This window comes from Oncorhynchus mykiss, chromosome 26 (assembly GCF_013265735.2).
Source record: "Oncorhynchus mykiss isolate Arlee chromosome 26, USDA_OmykA_1.1, whole genome shotgun sequence".
Taxonomy (NCBI): Eukaryota; Metazoa; Chordata; class Actinopteri; order Salmoniformes; family Salmonidae; genus Oncorhynchus; species Oncorhynchus mykiss.
The window spans coordinates 38,569,441-38,581,774 of record NC_048590.1 but is presented as its reverse complement, the minus strand read 5'-3'; the positions used below and the strand labels follow the sequence as shown (position 1 = coordinate 38,581,774).

Sequence of the window (12,334 nt, the reverse complement as noted above, 5' to 3'; positions counted from 1 at the left end):
TCTATGTAGATAAAGGGACTAATACTAATATGTAGATAAAGGGACTAATGTTGTTTATCCGGACGGAGAGAACGGAGAAAAAGAGAAACTCCAACAGAGGAAGTTGATCCTAAGGGACAATACTATCCTCACTGAGGGGAATTGTTCATGAGTACAGTCAGGTGTATTTATGAGATCTATACATTATAGCTGGAACATAAAATGGGACTGAGGCCATGTTGGCTTCATTAGCCACTGAACAGAACAAAACTGACAAAAACAGGCAAGACTAACTGGACCTCCCCAATAATAAACCCTCTTTTTCATTTTAAATGTTTTCTGTTGCATGCCCTAATGAACACAACCCTGGTCTGTAGGACACTACTAGTGTGTGTTGCTGAGCATTATATAACAGTTCACATACTTCTTAGGGGAGACGGATTCTTCAAGCATGGTGGATTCTTCATCTCCTTCTAAACCAAAACGGTCTCTACTTTGCTTCTACAGAGACAGAGACAAAGAGAGAGAAATTCACAAAGTGACATTTGGATCAAAGGTGACAATGGCTATTCCATCTCTAAAAGGCAACACATAGTGATTGGCAGGTAGGTTTAGGCATAACTATTTGGACATGCATGGGAGTATTGATGTTTTCTAGAAGCAGTATCCCTCACTTTAACAAGTGGATAATCTAGCTGCGATGGGAAAGGGTTTCCTACACACCTTTTTGAGGATGATGTCGATGTATCCAGCGATGAGCTGAGAGATTTGTTCTCCCTCAGTGGTCTGGACTGAGTAGTAGCTCTCCTGGTACTCCCCAAAATCCTACAGCAGAGGTCCATACCAAATATAGCATTTTATACCGGACTATTAAAAAAGCCTACAACAGACAGACAAACAGAGGATGATACCAAATCCTATACCTCCCTACCAGAGGCAAACACACACGGCTTCATACCAAATCCTATACATCCCTACCAGAGGCAAACACACACGGCTTCATACCAAATCCTATACCTCCCTACCAGAGGCAAACACACACGCCTTCATACCAAATCCTTTACATCCCTACCAGAGGCAAACACACACAGCTTCATACCAAATCCTATACATCCCTACCAGAGGCAAACACACACGGCTTTATACCAAATCCTATACATCCCTACCAGAGGCAAACACACACGGCTTTATACCAAATCCTATACATCCCTACCAGAGGCAAACACACACTGCTTCATACCAAATCCTATACATCCCTACCAGAGGCAAACACACACTGCTTCATACCAAATCCTATACATCCCTACCAGAGGCAAACACACACGGCTTCATACCAAATCCTATACATCCCTACCAGAGGCAAACACACACGGCTTCATACCAAATCCTACAACAGTCAAACACAGGCCAGCAACGCCAAATGCTGCATCTCACACTGGAATAACACAGAGGTTCATGACAAATGCTCCAGCAAATGGCAAACTGTATACAGAATCTCTTACTGGAATAACATTGAAAGCAAGATCCCAACCACTGCAGTGGCTTCGCTTGTAATTTGTTTACATAGAGGACTTGGCTCAGTGTGTGGGGATTCATGTGAACGTATGGAATGAATTTACATAGAGGACTTGGCTCAGTGTGTGGGGATTCATGTGAACGTATGAAATGAGTTTACATAGAGGACTTGGCTCAGTGTGTGGGGATTCATGTGAACGTATGGAATGAGTTTACATAGAGGACTTGGCTCAGTGTGTGGGGATTCATGTGAACGTATGGAATGAGTTTACATAGAGGATTTGGCTCAGTGTGTGGGGATTAATGTGAACGTATGGAATGAGTTTACATAGAGGACTTGGCTCAGTGTGTGGGGATTCATGTGAACGTATGGAATGAGTTTACATAGAGGACTTGGCTCAGTGTGTGGGGATTCATGTGAACGTATGGAATGAGTTTACATAGAGGACTTGGCTCAGTGTGTGGGGATTCATGTGAACGTATGGAATGAGTTTACATAGAGGACTTGGCTCAGTGTGTGGGGATTAATGTGAACGTATGGAATGAGTTTACATAGAGGACTTGGCTCAGTGTGTGGGGATTCATGTGAACGTATGGAATGAGTTTACATAGAGGACTTGGCTCAGTGTGTGGGGATTCATGTGAAAGTATGGAATGAGTTTACATAGAGGACTTGGCTCAGTGTGTGGGGATTCATGTGAACGTATGGAATGAGTTTACATAGAGGACTTGGCTCAGTGGGCGGGGATTCATGTGAACGTATGGAATGAGTTTACATAGAGGACTTGGCTCAGTGTGTGGGGATTCATGTGAACGTATGGAATGAGTTTACATAGAGGACTTGGCTCAGTGTGTGGGGATTCATGTGAACGTATGGAATGAGTTTACATAGAGGACTTGGCTCAGTGGGTGGGGATTCATGTGAACGTATGGAATGAGTTTACATAGAGGACTTGGCTCAGTGGGCGGGGATTCATGTGAACGTATGGAATGAGTTTACATAGAGGACTTGGCTCAGTGTGTAGGGATTCATGTGAACGTATGGAATAAGTTATTTATAACAGACGCCAGACATTGAGCTGCTGGAGCCTAGACATCAAACTGCTAGCAGGCTGTAGCCACTGTCAGATTAAACCAATTACAGTTATTGTCATATAAAGGCACACTTCACATGGAAGAATCTGTGTGGGGAAAGAAGAAAATCACTTCGGACATTAAATATCAGGAGACATTCCATAGAATATCCTTCTATATTCCTTAGTCATATTTCTGGACATCATCTTTTAGAATATGAAACTGATCTGACCCTGCCAACAGGGGTTTGAAAATGGATGAAAGGATCCCCACAAAGGAATACGCATGATTGGTTGAATAAAATTCTAGGAATATATTTCAAAGCATTCACCAAAAGGTACAGCTTAATTTCCAACAGCTTCAAGGTACAGGGGCTGCATGCCAGATGGCACCCTATTCCCTCTGGTCAAAAGCAGTGCATTTTAAAGGGAATATGGTGCTACTTGGGACACAGAGGGAACATTCCTGAACTGTACCAACACAGAGAATATTAATTCAATTGAGTGTTGGTAAAGACGGCATGTCTACAAAAAGAGATCTTCTAGATTAGGCATTTCTTTAGTCACTGACTCTTAGTAAAGTCACAAAGGGCAGTCATTGGCAGGCAAGACAAAGGGGGTTTGTTCAATAAATTAAGTTGAGTGACGAGAAGAGTCTTCATACTAATTGTTTATGAGAAGAGAAACATTCAGATGAACATTTCATTTACTGAGAGTCTATGTGTAATCTACCTAAGAAATACAGCACAACAGACATACATGTTAGAGGGCAGATAATGGATTGGTGTTTGCGTATAAAATATACAAGAGGTCTCTGTGGACCCTGTCAGTCTTCTAGTGGACTATAGGAAGTGGAGGCGGCAGCACTGAGGAAGGGAGTCTACCCAGACAGACACACACACACACGCTGGGGTTCTCACCAGGGTGAAGCTCTTGGGCGAGGCGGCCCATCTCTTTACAGTGGTGAGGGGCCACTCCTGCACCACGTCTTTGGTCTTCTCCTCCAACCTCATCACTGACTCTTTGGTTATCCCCAACAGCCTGGGGACCAGCTTATTCTTACTCTTCATCTTCTCCTATAAAACAGTGTGACAGAACAATGGGAAATATTAAGCAACAAAAGCCTATTGGAGAATGATGAAGAATAAGCAACAAAACCTTATTGGGGAACCATGGGAGAATAAGCAACAACTAACACTCAGAGAACAGTGGAAAATACACAACAAATTCATACTATTAATCTTCTAATACAAACAAACAGTCAATAGAAAACAATGGAAAATAAAAAGCAACAGGGGGACCAGGGCAGGGGGACCAGGGGAGCTGGAGGGGTGACAGGCAGGGGGACCAGGGGAGCTGGAGGGGTGACAGGCGGGGGGACCAGGGGAGCTGGAGGGGTGACGGGCGGGGGGGACCAAACAAACTGGCCCCTCCTATCTCCCTGTGGGGGCTGCAGTAAAAGGACAGACCCTGCCTGGCAGAGGTGCAGCCAGAAACCACTAGTTAACTCTCCAGGTGCTTGCTCTCTGTCTCCCTCCCTCCCTCGCGCTCTCTCCCTGCTCACAGGGAAGTAATCATTACGCCACACTCCAGCGCACAGGCTGCAGGCACACGGTCACTTTTCAGGAACACAATGAACCTCACAGAGGTGATGATGATGGGAGTAAGTTAGTGTTCACTGCTTTGCTACAGTTCTACCAGCTTAACCAGAGCCATTTAAATCCATCAACTATGACTTTTGTCTTTATATTACCTTCTCATAAACCACTGTGGGATGTGTTTGAATCAAAAGGTTTATTGTTCGTCACTTCTACGTATTGCTTTAACTACTACTCAAACGTCTATATCCAGATATGAAGAATTTGTAAGAAATGTGTCTAACACTTTTGTTTAGCTCACATCTACATAAGATTAATGGGTGTGCCAAAACGTGCAATATTTCCTCAGTCTAATTCATTACCACACTGCCTTGTGTTGCTCTGCCATTTCTTAACTAGGAAAGTGTGACTCTGGAGTCTGAATAATGGTGCGGTCAGTTTTTCTAGCCTGGTACTAGATCTTATTTGTACAGTACTAGCCAACTCCTATGGTTGTTGATGGCAAGACTGCACAAATAGATCAGGGACCAGGCTAGGAAATGTGCAGTTTGGTAGAAGCCAGATGAGCATATTTCAGTCATCTGGTTGGTCTTAAACCTAATGCTCAGGTGGGATTTGATTCTGTCCACTCCAAAGAGAAGACATTCCTCTGATATGAAAGAGTGCAACGAGGCCTTGGTGTTGCAACAACATGAAAAGCTACTGATATTCAGCTGTAACCCACTCATTTCTGCACCTGCTAGTGCTTCACACACACACACACACACACACACAATCTTACCTTCACCAGGAAGAAAGACACTCCGTATGTCCTTAGGGACCTGGCTAGCTTCACGTACTTTACTTTAGCTTCTATCTCTGTCATCTCACCACAGTTCTTGTGGTCCTGAGAGTTTGAAAATAGAATAGAATATATTAAAGCAGTAAGGCACGATGGGGTGCTCTGTGTTGTGTCGTGCATAAGAACAGCCCTTAGCCGTGATATATTAGCCATATACCCAGAGGTGCCTTATTGCCATTATAAACTGGCTACAAACGTATACCTGCGGTATACGGTCTCATATACCATGGCTTTCAGCCCATCAGTATTCAGTGCTTGAACCACCAGGGTTCTACTTTTATTTAGACTATCAGCAGTTGTATGGGACTAAGAAGTTGACAGAATAGGAACCAAAAGTTATAAATAATTAATTCAGAAACAAGCAAATTAATTGAAAATAAAATGGCAATATATTTTGATTTATTTAACCTTTATTTAAGTAGGCAAGTCAGTTAAGAACAAATTCTTATTTATAATGACGGCCTAGGAACAGTGGGTGAACTTCCTTGTTCAGGGGCAGAACGACAGATTCGATCTAGCAACCTTTTGGTTACTGGCCCAACACTCTAACCACTAGGCTACCTGCTGCCCCAATATCTACTTCTATAAGATTCATAAACAAACTGGACCAACCTGAAAGATTTTCTTTTCATTCCCTCGCTGCTTGATATATTCTTTAGGTAGAAACTCCTTGAGGCTAAAATAGATTATAGGTAGGTACAGGTTGAGAGTTTATACATAAAACCATGAAAAGTCTGCTGGTTTCAAACAACAAAACCCCATTTAATATGGTGAGGATTTGTATTATGAAAACAAATAACAGATTTCTATCAGTACCCTGAAGTAATACATTCCTTCCAGCAATATGTCTTCTTTGTATTGAATAGCATCACCTTCATGATAAAAATCAACATCACCATGTTCGTCATCATCCTTCCCCTGATTCAGAGGGGTCGGGTTAAAGGCGGAAGACACATTTCAGTTGAATGCATTCAGTTGTACAACTAACTAGGTATCCCACTTTCCCTTCGCATTATGTAAAGTTAAAGTAGTCTTCAGAAGGAAGTGAAGCTTACTCTAGGAATCCAGGCTTGTGTTTGTGTTCTATGTGCGGCCCAAATTGGATTTGAGCCTGAATCCCTGCAAACTCGCAGGCCTTGTCGAAGGACACAGGGTGAGAACCATTTAGGATGTCATCTCGTGCCTGGGAGAGAGATAAACACACACACATTTAATATAATCACCGTCATAAGAGACGTGAGCCGCTCAAAGTTCTCCACGGATGTTTTCATTCTGGAATGGTAGGAGATGAAGATGAAACCCAATATATCACTAGTAATATGGAGCGGCTGACTCCAGTTTCTTTACCTTCTTGAATGGGAAACAATTCACTTCCTGAAATGATGGATCTAACCATGGTGACATGTCAAAACAAAAGACGTCTAACACTAGTACCTCTAATGACCTCATCTCAACCCTGATCCCTTAATGTTGTACAGCCAATCAGCCTGATCGAGACAACTCTCATACAGAGAATAATGAGCCCAGAACAGAGAGCCTGCTGAGTCTCATATACCTACTTATTGAACCAGATCCTTTATCTGGCTGAACCATCTCTCACAGCCATTTACATACACTACAACAACAGGTAATTACACACAGACAGCACAACATGACTAGCAATGGAAGTGGTGCTTTAGTCCTTATGAGGAAGAGGAGATGTGTGTTAAAGACTAGGCAGGACCCCTGGGACCAAATGTCATACAGAAGAGGACACTGTCAGTAGACAAGGGAATAGGGTCCCACCATGACTTGACAATGACACAAATTCAATATGCCAGCTGCATACATCAAAATACAATACATCGCAAATGCACTGACAAATGATTTAGAAATGCAGGAAAATATACATGCGTGCACACACACCTTGAGGCAGTAATCATTGTGGTGGTGATAATGAGACACCAGAGTGTGAAGCACCAGCTCTGGCTGTGAGTGTGTGTGTGTGTGTGTGTGTGTGTGTTCAATTATTATTATAAAAGGAAACAAAAAATGGAATAACAGATGTTCTCTATCCATCAACATTCATCCATTACAGCATGTTTCTGGTGAAGAGCTTAATTGCTGACTACTATGCAGGGCAAGTACAACAGAGGAGAAGGCATGAGTGAGGAAAGAGGGAAGGAGAGGGGCGGGAGAGAGTGAAAGATAGTTATTGAGGAGGGAAGGATGAAAAGAGAGAGTAAGAAAGAGTAGGAGAGGGGGAAGTGGAGTGGACAGAGATGTGTTAAAAGCAGAAGGAGAGGAGAGACCGCGGTGAGGGTCAGACCTGGACGTAGAGCAGGTTGAGCTGGACCGGGTCTCGTGAGTCCACGTTCTGGTCTGAGTAGAAGAACTTCCTCCTGAGCAGAAGAGTTTCGGTCTCCTCAACCCCCTGCTCACGGAACGTTCTGCTGTGGTCAAGCCAGTTTACTGAACACACACACACACACAGATATTAACTCGTAAATGCAGATTCTGACCTTCTCAATAAACTTTAAAATCTAACCATAATTCTCTCCATTATAGTCAACCCATGGGTTGACTCAATATTTTATAAAACCAAAATCCATGTTGGCGTCAGTGTTCCCCTGAAGGGGGGTAGTGATAATGTCAATAGTGGTGTAAAGCTGCCCATCAGTTTGATGGATGTGCCAATAACTAGAGGCTGGAGAGGAGCTGCCCTGTCCATGGCCTGTAGGCCTGCTGTGAAGTGTTCAGTCAAAGACAGACGTCCATTGCCTACAGCTCATGAGATATGGACACTACCGCTCAGGAAAAAAGGAGGAAAATACCATTTGATGTGCGATAACAGAATCCAACTCAAATCACTATTCAAATAATAGCTTAAACAAAAATGTCAGTCAAATCAATAACCGGCAAATAATGTTGCTTCTGTCCAAACTCTTATGAAACACACAGATGTATCAAAATCTATTTTCAGAACAGACAGAGCAATACCTTCAAGGATAGCAGATGCAATTTAGCTAACTAAATAATCCTGTTACTGCAAACTTTATTCAAAACCTATTTGGCTCATATGATCGGTTGAATTATAAAAAAATGACCATAAGGGAAATTAAATTGGCTTCAGTATCAACATGTTCCCAGAACTAGTGGCAATTTGTAGAGATGGCAGGTAGCCTCGTGGTTAAGAGCGTTGGCCAGTAACCGAAAGGTCACTGGTTTGAATCCCCAAGCTGACATGGTGAACATTCTGTTCATGTGCCCTTGAGCAAGGCACTTAACCCCAATTGCTATGGATAAGAGCGTCTGCTAGAGATGTTTGGCCTCAACTAAGGCCCTATAGTTCACAAGGAGTTAAAAATAATAAGTGAAGTTGGCCTAAACTCACAGTCATCGTCTGTGTGAAGCTTGGCTTTGAGTTTCTCCATCTTCCTCTCGTCTCGGAGCAGAGTCCTGTCTTTCTTCAGGGTGCCCGTCCCATCCTCCTTCTTCTCTTCCATTACCTCCTGGATCAGAGAGTACTCCTCGTAGTTGGTGATTCCTGAAATCACAGGGGAAAGCTTTCAGACAACCCCAAACCACTGGCTCTCCTATGACAGGTGTTAAAACAAATCATGTAATCCAGGTGTTTCTACAAATAATGGACCACTCACCTATTCTACTGCATATCGTCACTAGCAGCTCTCCCACTGTTTTGGAGTCGTCCACCATAATAGTTTTCACAGCTCCATCCAGCATCTTGATCTTCAATGGCCTCTGTTTCTTCTTGTATTCAAGGATATCCTGAGAAGGAGGAAGAGCAAAATATAACCTGTAAATGTGGCAAAATGTAGAGCGAGTGATCAAACATTTAGCCAGTCGAAGGCGAGAGGGATGAACGGAGGGCAGAAAATCTAATTTAACGGTTGCCTATTCCATCCCCACAACTCTCTAATTTCTCACACACAGCAATATGAAAAATACTTTCCTCTGAACTACATACTCTGTCATTCCAACAGGCCTGGTACTTCACCCTGCTTTAAACACACAGCACTTGTCTAGAAAGGAAATACCAATGGAAAACACATCCAACGAACACGTTTGGTGTGTGTGATCTTTGAGGACCGACTTCAATCAAGAATAGTGTCAGTGTGTGTGTGTGTGTGTGTGTGTGTGTGTGTGTGTGTGTTACAGTATGCGATTCTCATACTTTAAATACTTTCTCCATGGCAACAACTACAAAGAACCTTCGCTACAGTAGAGAACCCTCGCTACAGTATAGGACTGGTCAGATTACTAAGGGTTACAGAAGGTATGCTTTAGGTAGGTTTTTACCCCATTCCGCAGCATGTAATAATCCAGAGTTCTTCCTGACTCCAGCCAGATGCCTTTCCTGGGGTCCTCATCAGAAAGGAACAGACCGTAGTCTGAGGCTGGAAGACAATAGGAATAGAAGTTACCATTAGCAATAGGATGAATGATGCATTTCTAAGCCCTTGTTTCTAGTGTTGAGAGGCAGGTACCATTCTAATTCTTCCGAAGTGCATCCTCCCTTCCTTGAAGTACTCAGTGCTAAGACATGACTGTACAGATGAAAGCCACGTGGTGCCCTTGCTTTAACCATTTAAGGAAGGATGGTCTATAAAGGAATTTGAACGTGGCCTGTGTCGCTTGTATGTCTGTGTCTTGTGAGTGTACCTTGTCCAGTCTGTGCTTCGGGAACCCTCTCTCTGATGATTCTGCAGGCGTCGTAGACGGCCGTGGACGGCTCAAACTGCATGGTCTTCACCAGGTTGCACTGGCAGACGCAGATCTTCAGGGACAGGGCCACCATCTTGGCCGGCGGTGTGGGGGGTATGTCTACACCTGGGAGAATGGAGGGTGAGATCAGTAAAAGATGTGGATGAGAACAAAGGAAATACAACTACTTAGTTATTTTCCATGAAGCCAAGACACAGACGTGACCGCACCACATTAGTAATATTTCACAGAATTCATTCTGGTGAGTTAGAGCCTATGACAAATTCACAAGTTCTCAAATACAGTCCATCTGTTGTCTGGGGAAAACTAATGGGGTCAAAACTGAAGTCATGTCTGTATCTGGATATAAACAACGTGAGAAGAACACTGCCATCTGTCTGTCTCACTGAGCGGGCAGACACTCAAACAACCTGAAACTCAATTCATCTGTAACCCAGACAGACAGAAATGAGCCATGTGCCACTCGGAGACGACAGAGAACATATCCTGCATATTACTCAGACAAGGAGAAATAACTGCACCTGGTTGGTACACACTCAGAGGGTTCAAGTCTAATCAACAGTCTATTTACCTAGATACATACCTACAACAATTTCACTACACCTGCAATAACATCTGCTAAAAATGTGTGTGACAAATCAAATTTGATTTGACAGCGTAAGGGGAGGATTTCCTACCTCATATACAACCTTCAGACTGACCAGAACAACCTGCTCAAGTTAGGAAGTCACTCTCCAACAATCTATAGGACTAGCGCTGTTACGGTGTCCGTATTACCGCCACACCGGTGGTCACGAGTCATGAAGGCAGTCAAATTCCACGTGACCATTTAGTCATGGTAATTAGGCTTCTCCAAGCTCTGATGCTGCTGATGGTATTAGTAGCTTACCTAACTTGCTAACTGCCTGGTACTCTGCACTCTACTGTCCTTCTAATCACTGACAATGCAAATGTGATCGAAAATCAAATCAAACACTTCATGAGCTCATGTTGCGCAACATTACTATAGGCTATGAAATTGCATGAGAAAACAGTGGTGCCCTCTATTAAAAAGAGGATCCAATCAGCTTTCTATAGGCTAGGCCTGCTATATTTATTTCTCAACGTTCCTAATATTAAGCACATTGCTTCTCTTTACAACAGGAGTATAGCCTATCTGGCTGGCATTTAAAAAATGAGCATTAGCTATTTAAGTGCATAGGTAACATGTATTTTTCCCCCTGCCTGTTTCGAGACGGGTGCATGATAATAGTCCATTCTAAATCAATACAAATTTCACACATATGTTATTTTGCATATGTAAAGACAAGATTAAATCAAGAATCGTCTGATGGATGACAACATTAGCTTGTGAATTATAATATATCATTTGTGAATGATGCCCAGCATAAGGCAAGAAACAAGGCATTTTTTGGCTACTTTAAAAAAAATCATAGTCACACACCCCGTTTAGCCTAGCCCATAGGCCTATATGCTTTGAGGCCTATAAGTTTGTATCACAACTAAAGTGGATAAATAACTTCTTAAAATTAAGCATATTAAACCGCTTTACAAGACGGTGTAGAGGCTAACTGGTAAATAAAACAATAAAAATCTCATTTTATTTGTCACACACATGGTTAGCAGATGTTAATGCGAGTGTAGCAAAATGATTGTGCTTCCAGTTCTGACAGTGCAGTAATATCTAACAAGTAATCTAACAAATTCACAACAACTACCTAATACACACAAGTGTAAAGAGATGGAATAAGAATATGTACATATACAGTGCCTTGCGAAAGTATTCGGCCCCCTTGAACTTTGCGACCTTTTGCCACATTTCAGGCTTCAAACATAAAGATATAAAACTGTATTTTTTTGTGAAGAATCAACAACAAGTGGGACACAATCATGAAGTGGAACGGCATTTATTGGATATTTCAAACTTTTTTAACAAATCAAAAACTGAAAAATTGGGCGTGCAAAATTATTCAGCCCCTTTACTTTCAGTGCAGCAAACTCTCTCCAGAAGTTCAGTGAGGATCTCTGAATGATCCAATGTTGACCTAAATGACTAATGATGATAAATACAATCCACCTGTGTGTAATCAAGTCTCCGTATAAATGCACCTGCACTGTGATAGTCTCAGAGGTCCGTTAAAAGCGCAGAGAGCATCATGAAGAACAAGGAACACACCAGGCAGGTCCGAGATACTGTTGTGAAGAAGTTTAAAGCCGGATTTGGATACAAAAAGATTTCCCAAGCTTTAAACATCCCAAGGAGCACTGTGCAAGCGATAATATTGAAATGGAAGGAGTATCAGACCACTGCAAATCTACCAAGACCTGGCCGTCCCTCTAAACTTTCAGCTCATACAAGAAGAAGACTGATCAGAGATGCAGCCAAGAGGCCCATGATCACTCTGGATGAACTGCAGAGATCTACAGCTGAGGTGGGAGACTCTGTCCATAGGACAACAATCAGTCGTATATTGCACAAATCTGGCCTTTATGGAAGAGTGGCAAGAAGAAAGCCATTTCTTAAAGATATCCATAAAAAGTGTCGTTTAAAGTTTGCCACAAGCCACCTGGGAGACACACCAAACATGTGGAAGAAGGTGCTC

At 42.6% G+C, this 12,334-nt stretch overlaps 1 protein-coding gene across 4 annotated transcripts in view; it reads right to left on the bottom strand.

Moving 5' to 3' along the window:
- The window catches only part of LOC110526625 (talin-2), a 142,011-nt gene that overhangs the window by 76,993 nt on the left and 52,684 nt on the right, over positions 1-12,334 (bottom strand). For all 4 annotated transcript variants that reach the window (XM_036964203.1, XM_036964205.1, XM_036964206.1 and 1 more), the window contains 11 exons: positions 9,669-9,836; positions 9,306-9,403; positions 8,645-8,774; positions 8,380-8,532; positions 7,315-7,457; positions 6,062-6,189; positions 5,619-5,682; positions 4,947-5,051; positions 3,488-3,643; positions 703-804; positions 404-480 (listed from right to left, as the gene is read on the bottom strand). In XM_036964203.1, the coding sequence (XP_036820098.1) occupies positions 404-480; positions 703-804; positions 3,488-3,643; positions 4,947-5,051; positions 5,619-5,682; positions 6,062-6,189; positions 7,315-7,457; positions 8,380-8,532; positions 8,645-8,774; positions 9,306-9,403; positions 9,669-9,804 (1,292 nt within the window). In that variant the 5' untranslated portion in view covers positions 9,805-9,836. The remainder of the gene's footprint in view (positions 1-403; positions 481-702; positions 805-3,487; positions 3,644-4,946; positions 5,052-5,618; positions 5,683-6,061; positions 6,190-7,314; positions 7,458-8,379; positions 8,533-8,644; positions 8,775-9,305; positions 9,404-9,668; positions 9,837-12,334) is intronic.